At 35.8% G+C, this 20,745-nt stretch overlaps 1 protein-coding gene across 2 annotated transcripts in view; it reads right to left on the reverse strand.

The window, feature by feature from the left end:
• NCAM2 (neural cell adhesion molecule 2) overlaps positions 1–20,745 on the reverse strand; it is a 513,860-nt gene that overhangs the window by 201,126 nt on the left and 291,989 nt on the right. For both annotated transcript variants that reach the window (XM_004770518.2, XM_045088182.1), the window contains exons 4-5: positions 19,109–19,252; positions 12,255–12,392 (exon numbers count right to left, since the gene is read on the reverse strand). In XM_004770518.2, coding sequence (XP_004770575.1) covers positions 12,255–12,392; positions 19,109–19,252 — 282 coding nt within the window. The remainder of the gene's footprint in view (positions 1–12,254; positions 12,393–19,108; positions 19,253–20,745) is intronic.

Here is a 20,745-nt window from a genome sequence, read left to right on the forward strand (position 1 = left end):
GATGAAATTTCTTACCAATCTAGGAAAAGGTCGCTTTTCAACCTGATAAAGAGCATCTCTGAAAAGCCAACAGCTAACCATATACTTGACACTGAAATAGTGAATATTTCCCCTGAAAGATTAGGGTCAGTGCAATTGAAATCTCCATAAGAAGAAAATAATCCAGTAAAGCAAGCTGATTAAAGATTTTAAAAGAAAACTGATACAAGGTAAACAAGCATATGAAAAGATGCTTGACTTTCCTTAGTCCTTAGAGGAATGCAAACTAAATCTTCAAATGTCAAACTACTAAACAATAAATGTCTAATCCTAAAAGGTCTGATCATAGGAAATTTTGCTAAGAATGTGGAGCAACTGAAAGGCCAATATACTGCTTTGGGGAATATAAAATAGCCCAACCACTTTGGAAAATGATTTGGTGGATGTTTTTTATTTTTTTTTTTAAGATTTTATTTATTTATTTGACAGACAGAGAGAGAGATCACAAGTAGGCGGAGAGGCAAGCAGAGAGAGAGGAGGAAGCAGGCTCCCTGCCGAGCAAAGAGTCGGATGTGGGACTCTGGGATCGTGACCAGAGCTGAAGGCAGAGGCTTTAACCCACTGAGCCACCCAGGTGCCCCTGGTGGATGTTTTAAAAGAAGTTTAAAAATATACATAGCACATGATCTAGTCATACCTCTTGTAGGTATTAGCCCAAGAGAAACAAAAGAATATACCCATGCGAAGTCTCATATATACAAATGTTTTATAGCAGTTTTATTTGTAAGCCAGAAACTTGGAAGATCCCAAATAGTCATTTGCGTGAATAGATAAGCAAATCATGAAATATTCCTAAAATTGAATGTTACTAAGCAATGCAAAGAAATTAAGTATTATTTGCAAGAAACAACATAGGTGAATCTACAAATAATTTTGCTGATTGAAAGAAGTCACTTAGAAGAGTATATACTGGATGACTACTTTTATTTTTTATTTTTATTTTACTTTTATTTTATTTTATTTTTAAAGAAAGAGATGGGGGGAGCTGGGCAGGGGGGTAGAGAGTAAGGGAGAGAGAATCTTAAGCAGGCTCCATGCCCAGCGGAGAGTCTGGTGAGGGGCTTGATCTCGGGTCTTCATCTCTTGATGAAGACCTGAGCCAAAATTAAGAGTCAGATACTTAACCAACTGAGCTACTCAGTGTCCCCGCAAGATTACTTTTACATAAATTCTTGGAACTTTTGCGGGTAATAGGTATATCCACTTAAATTTATTATCTTGATTGTGGTGATTGGTTCATATTATATACTTGGCATTCATATATATATATATATATATATATATACACACACACACATATATGTATATGTATATATATGACATTTTAAATACATTTTATTATGTATTATATAGAACTCTATATATATACATATATATATATATATATATATACACACACACACACATATATATATCTCAATAAGACTGTTAAAATACATGCAAGGTAACTGAAATTGGATTAGTAGATTGGTTGTATAATGGGTAGTATAATGTCCTCAAGGTAATACTAGAATAATTTGGATTATTTTGGATTATGCTTTAAAGAGAAAAAAAGGTAAGCCATGATAATTATTGAATTAAAATATCTTCAGTGATTGGGATAATGTTACTTTAGTATAAAATAATTAAAAACTGAAGACATTATTCTAAAAGTTAACTGCTTTCTATATCCAAAACTCTAAGGTATTTCTTGATGCTATAAAATAATACCTTTGTTCTTGAAGCCTTAATGGTCTAGTCTGAAAAAATTTCACACACAAATAGATCATTTCAAATCAGTGTGAAACGTACACTGAGAGAGAGGCTGTAGCGATGGAGTTGGTTAATAGCTCTGCACCAAAAGTTCTAAAATACCTTTGGGGATGCTTGGATGTCTGTTTTTTTGACTTTGGACAAAGATAAAGGCTTTGGAATTTATGATGAACCAGAAACTCCCCTAGGGATCCCCAAACATTTCTGCACTAACAGTTGGTACCTGGACTAACCAATTGGTAAAACTTGCTTTAATTACTTAAGGACCCCCACTGAGAGCTAAGAGCTTCTTAGAGATTCCTCACTCAGATAGTGGTGGTTCAAGGCAAAGAGCATCTTTGTGTGCAAACAGAGCCCTGGAGAAACTCCCCCAGGGGGACTGTGTCCTGGAGGCCTCCTTGATGTTTCCCTGCATTCTTATACTGTTGCTGCACATTCCTCTTTCCTTTAAAATAAGACCTTCCTCTGAGCATATTGTATGGAATTTGGTGAGTCCTTTCAAATTTTACAGAGATAAAATTTTCTAATGGTATGAGATCTCATGGTGAAGAAGTCAGATAACAAGGCAGCTAAAATTGGGAAAAGCTTGCTAGAATTGATACTTGAACTAAGTCTTACAGGGGAAATAGAAATCAAGCTAAGGTGTGTGTGTGTGAGTGTGTGTGTGTGTGTGTGTGTGTGTTGTTGTTGTTGTTGTTACAGAAGACTCATTTGACACAGAGATTGCACACTCATTTATCCTAGTAAAACTAAGTGTACCTTCATAAAGGGGCAGACCATACTGTGTTTCAAAATGTGTTCGGTACAGGGAACTAGTTTTACTTGTAACTGGGTGTTTACTTAATTCATATTTAACTTAAATGGAACTCTTTCTGTTTCTTAACTGTTTCCTCTGTTAAAAAGACACATGTTCTGGCCACCTACACTTTTATTGAAAACCAGTGGATGTGAAGAAAAAAAAAAAAAAGTGAAAGCAAGAGATACTGGTCATAAGTAACTTGCAATTTGAATTAAATATGAATTAAATAGAGACACTGTTTCCTCGGTCACCCCTTGGTGCAACCCAGTTTGAAGAACAGAACTCATGAATGTCATGAATGAAATCTAGACACTAATTGTCCTTAATGTGATTCATCTGCATAACGCCAGATAGTATGTTGATGGTGTCTTTTACTTTACTGATTTATTCCATCAAATGTAAAATATTTTCATCATTGCAGTATCTTGTATCCTGTATAGATTTCTTGAAATTTTCATTCTGGCTTTCACAAATGGGAGTGTTCACTTCTGCAATTATTAACCAAGTGTTAGAGAAAAATTACAAAGACCAATCTCCACCTACCCAGGACACTGCCATCAGGAGGATGGTTGAGTTCAGAGCCGGGATCTGATTCAGACAGTGAGATAATTCTGCCTTCTCTTATAATCAGAGATGGAAAGGAATAGGTTGTAAAATAAATGTATGCTTCTCTATATCCTTGCAAATACAATATTATGTCCTTTAAGTGTACTTAGAAAATTCTGAGGAAAAGAAAATTAGATTAAAGAAAAGGAAGAAACTATATTAACTGTTCACACTAATTGTTTGAGAGGAAAGACAAAGAAAAATGTTCTTAGATATTTGTAGGTGATCCATCTGTCTATTATCTATCTATCATCTATCATCTATCTATCTAATGGAGTATGCACTTTAGCTGGATATGAGCAGGGAATAGGTGCTTTGGAAATGATAAAAATGGGTGGGAACTGTAAGGGCCTATTTAGCCAGAGCAATTCCATCTTGGATTAAACAGTCATTTTGCTGTTTATGCAGTAAAACTTAAACTGACCCCCCCCCCCCCCCCCGCTACCCCCCCCCCCCAGCCCAGGGGACTTACTTAAAAGCAAGCCCAGGAAACCAGTCCCAGGTAACAAAGCCCAAATACAAGGGTGGGTCAGGCCAGGTGGAGGTATCCAATCAGTGGGGGCATATACTGTCTCCCTAGCTACCAAGGCATGTGGGCCCTGCCTTTTGGGCGCCAATTCTGACCAAGGTGATAGGCTAGTTCAAATATCTACTATAGGGTAAATTATAATTCAACTGGTCACTTATGTGTGACCTAGCAGGACTGTGCAGTTTTCTCTGTGTGTTACAATTTCATTGGCCACCTGTGAGGTGGCCAGGCCCAACCACATGGCCTTTGCCCTTAAAAGCTAGTCTGTAAGGCAGAGAGAGGTCTCCTCTTTGCAAGAGATGGTCAGTTTAATTCTCAATGCTTGGCTCGAAATAAAGCTTTGCTTGACCTTCGCTTTGTATCAGTCTCATTCCTTTGACCATGGACCCAACAGGAAACAAGTTCCAAACAGCAGGAAAAGACCCCAGTTGATTAGCATACATTCTTCCCTATAACTCCTGTCCTATAGTAACCCTATAACTTCATTATAATACATTTACATTGTGGTTTTCACTCCCCTCCCTGCCGGGGAAGGTTGCATAAGAATTCTGACAAAGACCCTAGGGAGCCAAAAACTCCCCCTCCTGACAGGTAGGAGGAGTTTGTTAGATGATTGAAAGCAACCTCAGTCAGAGACCACCTTAGCAATGACTCAGAACTTTGTAAACATAAAAAGAAAAGACAACCTTGACAACCTGCCTGCTCCCCACCCTTAAGAGTACTTTCACTTTGATGCTTGCTTGCTTAAGAGTTTGTCTCTGCATTCTTTCTTGGCCCAACTCAAGAAATGAGACAGGGGAACAGGACTCTCTGCTAGCATAATCCATCACATCTTCTTTATTGTGGAAATTTCTAAAATACCGTTGGATAAAAATAAAAAGAAAATAAATTCTCCCTTATAGTCTCAGACTTCTAATCTTTGATACTTAATGGGATCATTAGGGGTAAAAATATTTAATAATATCAGAAAATATTCTGGTTTTGAGAAGTGTTTATCTACTGTCTCTTTGGTGAATTATATATTATATATTATTGCTATAAATTAAGAATTCCATCATAATTTACAGTAATTAAACAGACTTAAACTATTGCTCTGAATGGTTATTTCAATCATATTATTGATACACAAGAGGCTAATTCACAGTCTTTTATATTTCTATATATCCTTTATGTTATATAACACTGCATAAAATTTAAAGAGGAAAATTCTGACATTTCATTTTTAAAACAGGAAAGTACTTTTTCCAGTTTTCTTAATTTTAAGAAATGGCTAGAAAATGGGTAGGAATACAAAAATCACTGCCTGAGGGCCACTGCATTAACAAAGTACACTCTCTAGTCTGACAAGTACTTGCACAAATATCTCTGGCCATTGTCATTTACTGTTGATTTTAATGTTCAAAGGAAGACTAAAGACACAATTGCTTTAAAATTATACTGCTAGGTGTTTTTCATCCATTCTCAATTGTTCCTGCCTCCATTATCCCAAGTTTGAATTGGCAATTAGTGGATCGCTCTCCACAAATTTACAAAAGATTTGAAAAATAATGAATCATTATACTTTAAAAGAGCATTTTATAAAAATAACTCTCTATTGACTATACTTTAAATTTAAAAGTTATTTCCAGATCTGTCATTTATATGGACATTTTCTGAGTAGTTTTAGAGAGCATTCTACTTATCTAAGGGCCAGGAACCTGATGGAGAATGAGCAGGGGTTAAAAAGAGAAATTATTTTAAATTCTCCTTTAAAGAAATGTATCCAAGATTTTGGATATCATACAATAATATGTACATGTGGATGGGTGTATAATACAATAATCTAGTAAAAAGAGTTCAGGAATTTATAGAGAAGCCAATTTATCAAATATGTAATAATATAATAAGGTATAATAATAAAAGGACAGCAGCCACTGGAAGATCCGTGAAAAAAATTAAGGTATGTTACAAAGCTTACTTGAAAATCCAATAAAGAGAAGATGTAAACATGTAAAACTATGGAGAAATATTTGAGAACTATCCAGAATACATCAATGTTTGTCAGATGAGGGAAGCCAGATGACTGAAAATAGAATATGGAAGTCATGGGGCAAGATTTCTCTCAAATTATCAACCAGATCTATCCTTGAATTAATTTAACCATATCCTAGCTCATTTTTTACTCACTTCCTCCAGGCTCAACATAAAATATATTCTCCTTATGTGCAAGGAATATCTTCCTTATAAGTGTCCTAGAACACCAACCACTTCCTCTAGTCTAATTCAACCTTGTGATGCTTCCCATTTAACATCTGATTCCAATTAGCTGAGGTAACAAATGCTATGCCTTTGCTACCTTCATTCTTCAAATCAATGTACAATGTACATTCTTCAAGACATTGCAGAATGAACTTTTTCAAGACTTCTCAAATGATATCATTGACCCTAACGTCTCTTATAATCTCATAATAGTCAAATTCAGCAGATATATTTCAGTTCATACTTTGTTGGTCACTTTTATTTGTATTTATTCTATTGGAAATGTGGAACCTACAGTAAAATTCTTCAAATGACCTTTGATTGCTCTAGCCTCTGTGACACATGTGTAACAGAAAGGTTTTGCTTCAAATATCATCCAATTATCTGTCCTCTCCTTTATTTCTTTGTCTTGTAGCACAGGCCCTAATTATCTCTCACTTGAACTAACTCACTTGCTCTTCCTCCCTCCATCCTTCTGTCGACTTCCTTGTTCTCTAGTTTCCCTGTTCTTCTATGTCAGCTCATCTTAGCCTCATAGAAGAGAGTCCATAGTTCTCCATGACCTGGCTCCCTACTTTCCAGCTTTGTCTAACCTTACCACTACTCCGTCCCCAAAATATCACATTCCACTAACAGTTAAGTTATTGGACGTTTTTTCACATCATACCTCTTTTTGCTTTTGCAGATGCTGCTTTATTTGCTCTTCTCTCTCTCTCTCTCTCTTCTACAAGGTAACACCTTTTCATTAATAGATTTATCCCAAATCTCCCCTTCAGCTACAATAGGTACTCCTTTTAATTATAAAATAGTCTGTTAATATCTATAAAAATTTACTTCAGTATATGTTTTGTATTCAGCTTCTCCATAAACAATAAAGGACTTTAGTAAAGTTGATTATTTTATGTTATTAATATTTGAAACTGCAGTCAAATGTCCTAGGTTGAAATTCTAGTATTTTGAGATAAGGTGATAGAAAAATCATAAGAAATTATCATTATCAGGGGAAAGTAGGATTATAAAATGTCTGTGCCATATTAGGGAAGTAATTTCAGAAGTACCCCTAGGTCAGACAGTATTTAATTTGCTTATTTTAAATAGGAAAAAGCCACTGGCATTGCATTTGTCTGCTTTTATGTGATAACAAATGACCCTTACATTTCTGGCTTAAAAAAAAGTACTTTATTTCTTATTTATGTAATGTGTCTGCACCTGCAGATGAGCTGGGACTCTGCTTCACTTGTCTTCATCATGGTGTTCAAGGTCAAAGAGAATTCTCTCCTTGCGGCATGCTAGTTTCATGTCAGAAGGAAAGAACATAATAAGAAACATGTGATTCTTCTAGCATTCTGAGTTCATAGTGTCTACTGCATTTGCTTATAAGCCACTGGCCAGGAGAAGTCATGTCATCAATTGGGTGGGTTTCTAACTCTTCCACAGGAAGCACCATAATCCACAGGTCAATGAGCAATAACATATAACCTCTTCAAGGGAGGAGAGATAGGTATTTGTGAAAAACTATACACAGGCATTGAGAAATATAGTAAGAAAGTCATAGAGGGAGATAAGAAAAAAAATTCCCAATATTTAGGATTATTCATACCACAGAGGAACCTACCAAAAATATCTTTCAACTAATTATTGAAACAAAGGCAATGTGGAACTGGAAGAAAGGCAATGTGAGGGAGAAGTTTTCAAAGAGCAAAAAATAAAAGAAAGAGCAGAGCTTCTTCCAGACCCAAGATTTTATAAGGGAGAAATGAAATGTCCATAAGTACTTGCCTGGAGCCTTCTGTCAGGATTCCAGTGTACTTGAGGAGGAAGAAGACAAGTAAAGAAGGTCCAAGATAAAATCGAAACCAGTTAGGGTAAAAATCAGTATCAATTAAGAGAGAGGGTTTTCAACATAAGTTGAGGAAAAGGTCATAGAACAAGTCAAATTTGTAACTGAAGAAAGAAAAGATCACATGGATAAAGCTACTGCTTTTATTTTATTATTATTTTTGGACCCTTCAACTTTTCATTGCAATGTCCTCAAGAGGTTTTACAGGAGAGAACTAATAGGGGGATACTTTTAAGAAGAGTTCAAAATTTAAAAGGAGCCAGTCGCCAGTAAACAGCACAAGAGTCAATAAGACTGGAGGAGAATGATTTTTTTTTTTTTTCTGGCTGAGGTAAAAGCAGAATGTGAGAGCAAAGCACAGACGAACTGGTGGCATCAGTCAATGCATTCCCTTGACAGGGTCCAACTGCATCTTCCTGAAGCGGAATAAATCAATGGTTGATTTTTGTGAACACTGTTATTTTGAAGAAAAGTGGTGCCAGGAATTCTAAGGTTTGAGAATTGGTAACCATAAAGGGAAAATGTAACTAATTAGAAGAAGTGGAGATAAAGCAGTGTTTGGGTAAAGGGCAGATTAGGATCTGTAGTTGATTCTGTTATAGGAAATTGGGATGTGGAAGGAGAATGATCTGCCTTTGGGAGGCTCAGTGTGATGCAGACAGAACAGAAAACCACCTATGTGATTGATCTGAGTGGCACAAAAGAACACAGTCCCATGTTATCTACTTGTGAACCCTGACATAATAGGAACAGACATGCAGAACTGAATATCCCAGTTTGAGTGCACACCATGATGGACTTGAAGATTCAAACTTTGTTAACTGAACACACTCATACCCGAATAAAGCCTCCTTCAAAACACATATAATCATGTATAAACATTCACTGATAAACTAGTATGGAAACAGATTAGAACACTTATTAAATATATTAAGGTAGAAGTTACAATAGCAAAGCAGTTAATAAGGGGAGAACATGTTATGTCTGTTAAATAACATTTACTTTTTTAAAAAAATATTTTATTTAAAGAGAAAAAGAGAGAGAGCACAAGCAGGGGAACAGCAGGCAGAGAGAGAAGCAGGCTCCTCATGGAGCACGGAGCCTGATGTGGGACTCTTTCTCAGGCTCCTAGGATCATGATCTAAGCTTAAGGCAGATGCTTAACCAATGGAGCCACCCAGGTGCCCCAATACTTCCTTTTAAATATCAGACTTGAGTTACTGTTTTAGTGTAAAAATATGTGCATAATTTGACACTGACACATACATATATAAAACATATAACAGTAAAAATGTATATACTGCCTCCAAAACTCAACATGTAAGAACTAATATTATAATTCCTATTTTCATGAAAGAATACTCAGGACAATGACTTGTCTGTGACGAAATACACTTTTATATGCCAACATAAACTACTTTGGAAATAAGTCACAGTAGAGAGTTGTTAATAGTTAAACTCAACAGCGTAAATTATCTTTGTTTACTGTATATAATAGAAAGAAATAGCTTAGAGATGTTTATTCAATAGAAATACATGGAGATACACATATAGATACGCACCTCTATTTTAAACCTATTCTTCATGCACTGAAATCTGCCCCCTGTGTTGAAGGCCAAAACCTCTGAACTATGGTACTCATAATAAATACCAGACTCTTTATTTCTAAAAAAGAAATCTTCTCCTCTGAAGCCTTGGCCCTTTGGTCTCCTCCATTAGCATGTGTAATTTCTATCAGACTGCCTAATTTTTATGTCATACCATCTGGTCTATTCCATTATATTATCCACTAATCTCAATTAATTATAAACTTCAAGAGGGAGAGAAAATAATAACAGAGTTTTCATATTCTTTTCCTCTTTCAGCATGAACTTGGTGGCCAAACTACTTTTGCTGCAGGTAGTGAAAGACCGATGAACTTTTGTTTTTATTTATTTTTTGCTATTTTTTAAAAATCCAAGTAATTACCACAGAGTATATCATTGATTTCAGACGTAGTATTCAGTTATCAATTGCATATAACACCACATTACATCACATGCCCTCCTTAATGCCCATCATGCAGTTACCTCATCCCCTCACCGCCCCCCCCTTCAGCAACCTTCAGTTTGTTTCCTAAGATTAAGAGTCTCTTATGGTTTGTCTCCCTGTCTAATTTCATCTTATTTTATTTTTCTCTCTCTTCCCCTATGATCCTCTGTTTTGCTTCTTAAATCCCAATTATGAGCGAAACTGTATGATAATTGTCTTTCTCTGATTTACTTATTTCACTCAGCACAATACCCTCCAGTTCCATCCATGTTGTGGCAAATGGTAAGGTTTCTGGCTAAAGTTAACAAGTCAGGAAACAGCAAATGTTAGCGAAGGTGTGGAGAAAGGGGAACTTTCATACACTGTTGGTGGGAATGCAAGCTGGTGCAGTATGGAGGTTCCTCAAAAAGTTAAAAAATAAAGCTATCCTATAGCCCAATGACTACACTACTAGGTATTTACCCAAAGGATACAAACATTGTGATCCAAAGGGGCACCTGCACCCCAGTGTTTATAGCAGCAACGTCCACAATAGCCAAACTATGGAAAGAGCCCAGATGTCCATCAACAAATCAGTGGATAAAGAAGATGTGGTACATGTACACAATGGAATATTACTCAACCAAAGAACTTTTTCAGATCTATATGAGATTCCTAGTGTTCTCCAGTCTTCAAGAAACTGGAGAGATAGCTCATGGCAGGATGAAGATAGGAATCAGAAGAAGACACAAATTTATTTCTACATCCTTCCCCTAAGTTACAGGAAACATGTGGCTAACTCCTCAGTTTTATATTTTGCCTATTCTAAAAAGAACAAATGACATTCTGCTTATAGAATCCTGTCATTATAGCTATCATTAATTTGTTACTTTATTTTACTTTATTTTTTAGAGGTATAGGGGCAGCGGGAGAGGGACAGAGAGAATCTTAAGCAGGTTCCACACCAAGCATGGAGCCTGATAAGGGCTCAATCTCACAACCCTGAGATCATGACCTGAGCTAAAATCAAGAGTTGGACGCTTAACTGACTGAGCCACATAGGCACTCTTAACTTGTTATTTTATTTTAATTTTTAAAAGATTTATTTATGTATTTATTTATTTGACCGATATCACAACTAGTCAGAGGCAGGCAGAGAGAGAGAGGAGGAAGCAGGCTCCCCGCTGAGCAGAGAATCCCATGTGGGGCTGGATCCCAGGAACTTGGGATCATGACCTGAGCCGGAAGCAGAGGCTTTAACCCACTGAGCCACCCAGGCGCCCCCTAACTTGTTATTTTAAAGCAGAAGAAAAAACTAAAAGTACATTTGTGTCGTGTCACTACCAGTATTTCCATATGTTTGAAACATAGGCTGCTCATGGCTGAATGTTAAGGAAGAAGGGCTGGTGATCATAAAAGGTTTCTTATGCCAAAAAAAGCAGTTTTGACTTTGTCTTGAAGGTAATGGGAAGCACTGACAATTTTAAGTGTTGAAAGGTTGGATGGAGAAGAAGTAGAAATTATGGGGCGCCTGGGTGGCTCTGCCTTGGGCTCAGGTCATGATCTCAGGGTCCTGGGATCGAGACCCGCATCAGGCTCTCTGCTCAGCAGGGAGCCTGCTTCCCCTTCTCTCTCTGCCTGCCTCTCTGCCTACTTGTGATCCTCTTTGTCAAATGAACAAATAAAATCTTTAAAAAAATAAATAAATAAAAATAGAAATTATGAGCCTGAGAGTAGAGGAAACAACTTGTAGCAATTCAAGAGGAAAAAAAGAAAAAAAAAACTTTTTTTTTTTTTTTTTAAATGAAAGGACTTCACTCTTAAGGAGGGCATCATGGTAGAATATATTTAAGAGATGTTAAAAAAAAAATGAGGTGACATGTCATTTACAGATTAGATTACCAAAATAGAGACAAAGTAGAATAACCTTAAAATATCTTCTGGCCTCACAGAATGTCATGTTAACACAGGCAGGAAATACAGTAGGAGAAGCCTAGTTTGGAAGAAGAGATGTCATCATGATGCCATAAACTTAGTTATTAATCTCCTTGTGGAAACAATTATTAACTTTAAATTTAAGAAAACCTACAAAATTGTTAAATAGATTCATTTAAGCAACAAGGGATTCATGCAATTTAAAAGTAAAATCTAGTATGATATTTAACTATGTTTCACTTGGCATTCTTTCAACAACTACAAAGCCAGCAAAAGGCAATGACTGTCTTACAAGACTCTTTGTAAAAAAGGTGATGGTGTTGCATAAGTCACAGATCCTGCCCTTGAGGCTACACACAATGTAATAGATGCTATCACTGAGGTGAGGAGATTTCCTCCAGGTAGAGAAGAGGTATATTAGGAGCGCTGTATCCACTGGCTGCCCTTTCAATAAATATATTGCTAACATGCGATAATAAAATAGGTACAAATTATTCACTGCTTACCATTAACAATAACGATGATATCACGGAAGTCAATTTCTCCCCTAGCCTCCACTCTTCCTTCACATCGGTATATACCTTCATCACTTTTATTGATGTTGAGAATCTGCAGATTATTGTTGGCTAGCATAGCAAAGCGATCTGGAAAGTAAGCAAAGGGGAGGCAATGATATCAGTAATTGAAAGCAGAGTCCAGTGTGCTCTAAATTGCCAAGAGTTAAAATATGGCACTTGTCTGACACTATCAAACTTTTCATCAACAAACAAATTCGAATTTGAAAGTAAAATGTAATTTCATGGCTTCAATTTTTCCACTCCACACTGCCTTGTTACACCTTTTTTTTTTTTTTTCTAAAACACATTTGAGACTTTATTTCCACATAAAATGGTTAGGCCCCTTGGTACTTTGAATGAAGAAATGATACACAAAAGAACAATGTTGAGAGATTAGATATTGCAGACATGAAGACATTTTGTAGCAACTTGAGTATGGAAAAGGTTTAGAAAATTGATTGAACAGCCTTCCCACACAATAATTAAACTAATAATTCTGCATACCCCGAGGAGGCAGCTAAATGATACAATAATATTCAAGTCACAGAGAGGACATATAAAGTGGCCATATCTCTAACTTATTTGAATTTTTTCTCTAAATGCAGATAATCCACTTCAGGAATGAACAGATTAGACTTAATTTTATTTCAAGATTTCATTTTAGGTGTGAGTATATGCACATGAATATACATTAAAAATAAGCTGTTAGAGGGATGCATTAGTTGATTGCTTAAGATAATCTGACTAGCCTAGCCAGCATCTCAGCCTGACAGTGTTTCCACAGTGTCTGGCCTGAGTTTTTAATCATCACAATTTTGTTGCAGTGTTAAGACCTTTTCCCCTCTGGTCTAGTAAAGAACGGTCTGACTTCTAGTCTTATTTTAAAACATGTTGCAAAAGCAATATCTTCCATTTCATTAATTAACACATCATTGGACATCATCTAGTTGGTTTTTACAGTATTTGAGATACTTTGGTAAATAAGAGATACATGCTTGACCCCTTGGACCCATTAGTTTAAGGTACTCATCTCTGGGATATTTACTGTTATACCATTAAATATTACTTTTTGGACCTATTCCAGTGTTTACTGCTCTTTCCCTATCTGCTGGCTTGATGGGTTAGGGCAAACATGGAAGCCACATGAGTAAAAGCTAGAGCCTCCCTCAGCCTGGAGCGCTGAATGGGTGTGTGGGGTACACTCTTACCCCCACCCTTGCTGCCAACTGGACTTTGTATAACTGAGAAATAAACTGCTGTGATATCAGGCAGGTTGGGGTTCAATTCAGGTTTGGGGTTCACCCGTCATAGCGATTCCTTAATGTAATTCCTTAATGCCATACCAATTCTACTTTGGGCTACAAATACAAATAGGGAAGTCATCAGACTATGGGAGGACTATGCTTCCTACAGGTAAGCAAGAGAGAAAATAAACAAAGAGTAGAAATATATAGATTCAGAGGATCCCAGAGATGGAAAGTATTGATTATAAAGCTGCAGACATGATTATCAGCTCAGGAAAGTACAGTAAAGCCCTCCAAACCCCCATCCATGGTTTTGCCCTCTGCAGTTTCATTTGTCTGCAGTCAGCCAAGGTCTGGAAGCAGATGATCCTCCTTCTGACATTTTATCACAGATCAAAATAGGCCTAACCCTACATCACTTCTTGCATCTCATCGCATAGGCATTGTATCATCATGTCATGAAAGGAAAAAAAGGTGAGTAGAGTATAATAAGTTATTTTGAGAGACAGTGGTCACATTCACACAACTTTTGTTATAGCATATTGTTATAATTGTTCTATTTCATTATTATCAATTGCTCTTAATCTCTTAATTTATAAACTAAATGCCTAAGGTATAAATTAAACTTTACCATAGTTTTTTTTTTTTTTTTTTTAATGAAAACAAAAACAGTATAGGATTTGGAACTCTTTTTGGTTTTAAGCATCCACTGGGGGTCTTAAAATGTATCCCCTGTAGACAAGGGGGGGCTACTCCACAAACTTTCCCATAATGTTTATTTCTTCTTTAAGTTGACCCGAAGAAGAGAGACACAAATATTCACGCAGATGCTTTCCCCTGGTAAATTTTCCTTTTCTCCAAGGAAGCTTGAAGAAAAAGAATCTGCAAGAAATTTTAAATTTTTTTTCTTTAAATTTTAAATTTAAACTCACAAGAAGTCCTGGAGTAACTCAGAACTCATAAAAATTTAGAATGTTTCAAGGTCAGTAAAAAGATCTATTCAAGCATGTGGCTGGAAATTAGGGTGGGAAGCAATTATCAAGTTAGGAAGTTCAAATTTAAATTGGGATGCATATAATCATACCTTGATAAATGTAATATTGTATTTTTAAATTACTAAAATGTGAATTATCATTTAACTCTAATGTTCTTTAATGGTTAAAGTGCATTTAGTTAAAAAATAGTAAGGGGAAGAATTATTTTAATCAGGAAGGCAATACTTGATATTAAAAGGAAAATAATTTGAATGTATATAATACATAATTTGATGGGAATAAATCAGTGTTTCTTCTAATCATAAAATTTTAGTTTCAAATGGCCATTTTAATATATTACCTCTACTTGCTGAGAGAAAACTATTAAAATATTAGGAAAACAGTAGCTACGTGCTAAATTGAAATACATATCAATGTTTCGAAACCGAAAACAAACTATATGAAAATCTCAAGTCAAATCCTAGGTATGTATGTAAAGACCATGGAATGATGTTAGCAAGCTATCAAATGGCAGAAAACATTTGAAGAGAGCACTGCTTCAATCACACATAACTATGGACATTAGAACTATCAGATTATTAGAGATTATTCATTTTTCTCAATTATACAGAACTTCATTAAAAACCAAGTTTTCATTATTGCAATCAGAAAAATAAATGAAATAAGCGATCTGCTTTATGCTCCTTCAAGCAGATTTTTTTCTAGCCCTCTTCTCATTCCCAGTCTCAGTGGTTGGTCTCATCTATTCTTATGGCTTCAATCACCATCTATATTTTGAGACACAAGTTTTCTTCAGATCAGACCATTATATGACTATAAAAGTGCTTAATGGTAGACCAGATATAGCTACTGGGAAGGACTGTAAGTATTTTAATCTCAGCAAATTTAAAGTTTAGTTTACTATCTCCACTTGAAATTTTTCATAAGGTCTCTCCAGGTCTGTCTTCACATCTTTATGTTGAACTATTTGCCCAAGTCAAATTCCTCGAGCCATCTTTGATTTCTCCATCTCTCTCCATCTGCATATTCAATCAAACCCCATGTCCTGTCACTTCTGCCTTTATTATTACTTGGTCTAAATATCCTTCTCCTTCAGCAATTATTTCATTAGGATCTGAATTGTTATCAGTTACTGGAGTTTTGTCTTGACTGCCATCCAATCCATTCTCCTCAATGAAGTACTAATAGCCTTCTCAAATTCATATCAGGTCATGTCACTGCCTCGATTAAAATCCTTTAGTGATGTTCTCTTTGGATAAATGCCAGATTCCTTTACAGAGATGTCAAGGCCACAATGACCTGACTCAAACTTCCTTTCCAGTTTCCTCTCTTATTAGTCTTTATGATCAATCCTGGTTTATATTTTTCTATTAGTATAAGTATTCTAGTTGCACTTATTCATAAATTCTCATTATAATAAACTAATTCTAGTTTCTGGAAAGCACCATTCATGATGTCTTTCACCTCTGGGCTGCTGCAGATGGTGTTTTCTCTTCCTAAAAAGTCCCCACCACCCTTTGCCTGGCTAACCTCTTTTTCATAATTAAGGGTTACTTCTCTCTTCAGCAGGCATCTTGGACACCTTCTTTTGCCCTAACAAGTTGAGTTGACATTAGGAGAAGGAAAGGAAAATTCAGTTGGGGGAAATGGGAGGGGGAGGCGAATCATGAGAGACTGTGGAGTCTGAGAAACAAACTGAGGGTTTTGGAGGGAAGGGGAGTGGGGGGTTGGGTGAGCCTGGTGGTGGGTATTAAGGAGGGCACATATTGCATGGAGCACTGTGTGTGGTGCATAGATAATGAATCTTGGAACACTGAAAAAATAAAATAAAATTACAAAAACCTCTAAGTTGAGATGTTCTTTCTTTAACATTCTCTATCATTGCACTTTCCTTCTAATAGACCTCAGTATACCTTGTTTTCACTCATTTCTATATTAATCTTTTCTACTAGATCATTAGTATTTTGAAGGCAGTGAACTTGTTTATCTTGTTAACTAGGACTAGCCACCATCCAGCACATTAGATGGCACGTACTAGGTTTTCAACAAGTAGTTCAAAATTGAATGGATTCTTATATTGGAAGTAGGTTACATAAAAAGAATATTGAACAAGATTATTTTACCAATAGTTTTTGATGGAAACAAGGTACCTCATTAGTCAATGATCAAAGCATTTAGAATATTTTTAGGGACAACTTTCAAATTGGCTGAAATCAAATGAGCATCTGAAATAGCATATCCCTCCACTGGGATATTCAACTTTTATAACAAAATGCCACCTTTACTCCCTAAATGCTTGGATTCTCTTTAGCCGATGGATTTCTTTCAACAAGCAACACGGAAAACCTCCATTTCAAGTATCCTATTGGAATTTTAATTATAAATATCTGCCATATAGCTGCTACCAAAAGTATGGCTAATAAGATGGACATTTCCAAACCTTCATTATGTCATCTGGAGCCTGCAAACTTGACTCACATACCACGTTAAAGCTTCAGAAAGTTACCTGGACACACTACATTATTTCAAATCCCCTTACATGTTCCTTTCATAGTTATAAACTTAATCTTCTTCGATTAGCTCTAATAAAGGGGCCATTGAAGATATAATCAGGAAAAGAATATTATTTCTTGTAAAGCCATTATGAATGCGCAAATTGTTCAACAATGAACCATGTGGAGTGTTTCTCCAATATCAAAAGGTTAGAAAAGTTTGTCCTTCCTCACAGTCCACATAAATACTTTATATTCTAAAGTTAAAAAGAGAAAAAAAAGTTGTGCCTTTTTTTTTTTCTTTGCTTGCCATGCAACTCTGAGCCAGGTTTACTCTAAACTAGTCACTTTCCTCTACATTCAATTTTTTTATTCTAGTTATAATCTGAGTGCATATAATTCTGGTAACACTGATTCTCAAGATTTAAAAACTCAATGAGAAGGAAGGAGAAAGATAAATGTCATTGTGTGGCAAAACTGATACGTACGCAAATATTTAATTCATTCATTTAACAAATATTTATTATGCGCAAGTCTTATTTGAAACTCACAACTATTGTTGAAATTGGAGATAATAACCCACTGTTTACAGAGAGAGAATCTGAATTAGATACAGAGCTGTTAGAAAATTCAAAGCTGCCAGGCCAAGGAAAGAGTAGAGCCATAATGGCATTCCAGCTTCAAATCATCTTGTCCCTAGATACTGGGAAAAACTGTGTGAGCTATAGCACAGAGTAGTGCTCCTCCATTACCGTCACACTTAACTATCAATCTCTGCTTTGAGGCTTTTGTTCTCTGTGTCTTTTAAAAACTATAATTCATTTCAAAACCTTCATGTAATTAAGGTTTACAATAAACCAGATGTACACTTGAAGCCTAAGATGAGGCAATCTGAAAATGTTTAGACATTGTCATCTAACTGCTATAAAAGAACTGCCTTTTCTTTACTATTGAGGGAAAAAATAGCTGAAAATACATTGCACAAAGTACTCATGTGATGAGCTAATGAAATATAAAGTAGTTATCCTGAAATAAAATAAGAGGAAATAAAGTATGATTTCTCACTAACTTATTATAATAGAAAAAAAGAGAGAGGTAGTCAATAAGTGACAAGAGCTGAAAGTGCTATGATGAGAGAAATTGTCTCAAAAATTTTAAAAATGACTATTAAACGTGATTATGACATGTCCTCTTTACATATTCAAAAATAGATACTATCTGCTTTCTCTCCTTTATGCTATAAGTTTTAGCTCTTAGAAACTCACAACGGAATCATCCAGGATGGAAAGTATTTGAAAAGATTCAATTATTTCATAACTCTCTGCAAATGCAGGTGCATTGAAAAATATTCTAAATTGAAACTGCTCCCAATGCACAATGGTAAAGTAGCATAATGTAAGCAAATTATGCTTTCAATTTAGATGTCATATTATTCTGGAATTTTAGCTCAGTCTGAATCAAAATTATGAAGACAATTTGAATGAATGTATTTTTCCATCTATTATCCATATGTATCTTCCCATAATATTTAGAATATGTAGGTGTCCTTGAAAGAACACTGCCAGAATAAGAAACAGGGTTCACATAGATATTATTTTAACATTACATAGATGAGTCCAGGGGATGATGTTTGAACTGTGATGTGTCGAATATGAATGCATCAGGACTGAGTCCTTCATTTATTTATTATCCTTATACAGTTTATACTAATTTTTTCTTAAAAAGATGGGGTCAACAAACCTTTTCTGTAAATCTCCAAATGATAAATATCGTAGTTTCTTTTTTGGCCACTCCATCTGTGTCACAGCTGCTCAACCCTGTCCCCGAAGCGGCCCTGGCTACTATGTAATGGTCAGGTTTGGCTGTGACCTCACAACACCATAAAAAGACAGTAGAGGGGCTGAATTGAGCCTGAGGTCCATTATCTGCCAACTCCCAACTTCAGAGTTTAAGTTGTTAGATGCTTGGAATCCAAAAAATAAAATTTCTATACGCAGTCAGGTAGATTGAGTCTTTTAAAAAATTGCACTATTATTAGAACATATAATTTAGGGAGTTACCAAAATACTAACTGTCGGAAATAGCGGTGACTTCCTCATTATGATACAACCAGCTGACCGCAGGGGCAGGTGAGCTGCTAACGCGGCAAACCACTTCGGCATCCTCTCCTTGTTTGAATTCTTGAGGAGATACCACTTCTTTGAAAGTGAGTTTTTCTGTTTCAAGAAAGTAGAACAAACCACAAAAGTATTATTTCTCTATTCTCCCAGTAACATATTCCAAAATCTGATTGATGCGATGATGAAATCATCAGCTAACCCTAGATCTTTTAAAACCTTAGGCCGGGTAAGAATTCTTCTACTCGGGGTGCCTGGGTGGCTCAGTGGGTTCAAGCCTCTGCCTTTGGCTCAAGTCATGAGCCCAGGGTCTTGGGATCAAGCCCCACATCAGGTTCTCTGCTCAGCAGGGAGCCTGCTTCCCTTCCTCTCTCTGCCTGCCTCTCTGCCTGCTTGTGGTCTCTGTCTGTCAAATAAATAAATAATATTAAAAAAAAAAAAAAAAAAAAAAGAATTCCTCTACTCAAGAACTTATCATCTCCCTGAGAGGAAAATTCGTAGTCCACATAATGCCGTACTATGTGAACTGGAGTTAGCCCCACAATTCTGATCCTGATTTCTTCTCTCTTTTCTTAGTCCCTGTGATCCAGACAAACTGTCTTCTTTGCAATCCCTTGACTACTCCAGGTTTGTTCCCATCCTCGGGCCTTGTGTTCCTTTGAATTCCTTCAGATTTCCGCTCGACCTTCACAGATAAAATAACCTTCTCTCTTCCCAATTCAACTCTCCCTCTCTTTACCACACTAACTTTCTTCACTATAGAATTCTATAGCATGTCTATCTAGCATCCATGCATTTATCTACGTTCATTCATTGTGTTTTTCTGCTTACTAAAATAATAAGCACCAAGTGGGTGACATTTTCTTTTTACTGAGTGTCTAGGACTTAGAATATTGCCTACCATGTAGTAGACACCCCATAAGTGTGTCAAATGAAGGAACGAATGTGGGTCTTTATGCTTGTTGAGAGATTTTTCACAAAAGTAATTCATTGTTCTTGCCAGGAAAAAAAAGTCATTTCTTTAGTTTACAAACAAAACACCAGGCACCTTCCTTTTCATCACTCAAAGTAATGAAAAATCTTTCCAAATACTATGTCTGTGAAATGATCACTTCAATTTATTTTTTTTTCTATTTATGAAATAGGTACAGTGGGGATCATATAAATAGATATACCATCTTTTTCTTTAGGAGTTTTGAATCTAACAGGAGTAGGGGCAAAGTTGAAATCAGGAAAAATGGCAGTAATGTGCCAGCAAATTGCACTGGAGATCAAGAAGGAAGTCATGCTGTGGGCATTTTTTGCCTTTTTTTTTTTCATATCTTGTTTCTACAATAATAGTAGTAATAGTCATAATAATAAAACTTTAAGGAAGAGATATCTTGAGTTAGTATTTTTAAAAATTTTATAATTTTTCAGATACTTTTCATTAATGTAGTAGAAATACTATCACATATTAATTGTAAGGCATTGTTCTAAAAACTTTATATAATATTAATAATTAATGTAGTGCTTAAAACAGCTTTACGTATGAGGTAGGCAATACTATTAGATCTCTTTTATGGATGACAAAACTGAAGACAGAGAGGGTA

The sequence above is a fragment of the Mustela putorius genome, unplaced genomic scaffold (genome assembly GCF_011764305.1).
Source record: "Mustela putorius furo isolate JIRA1106 unplaced genomic scaffold, ASM1176430v1.1 tig00003834_pilon_pilon_pilon, whole genome shotgun sequence".
NCBI classification, from domain to species: domain Eukaryota; kingdom Metazoa; phylum Chordata; class Mammalia; order Carnivora; family Mustelidae; genus Mustela; species Mustela putorius.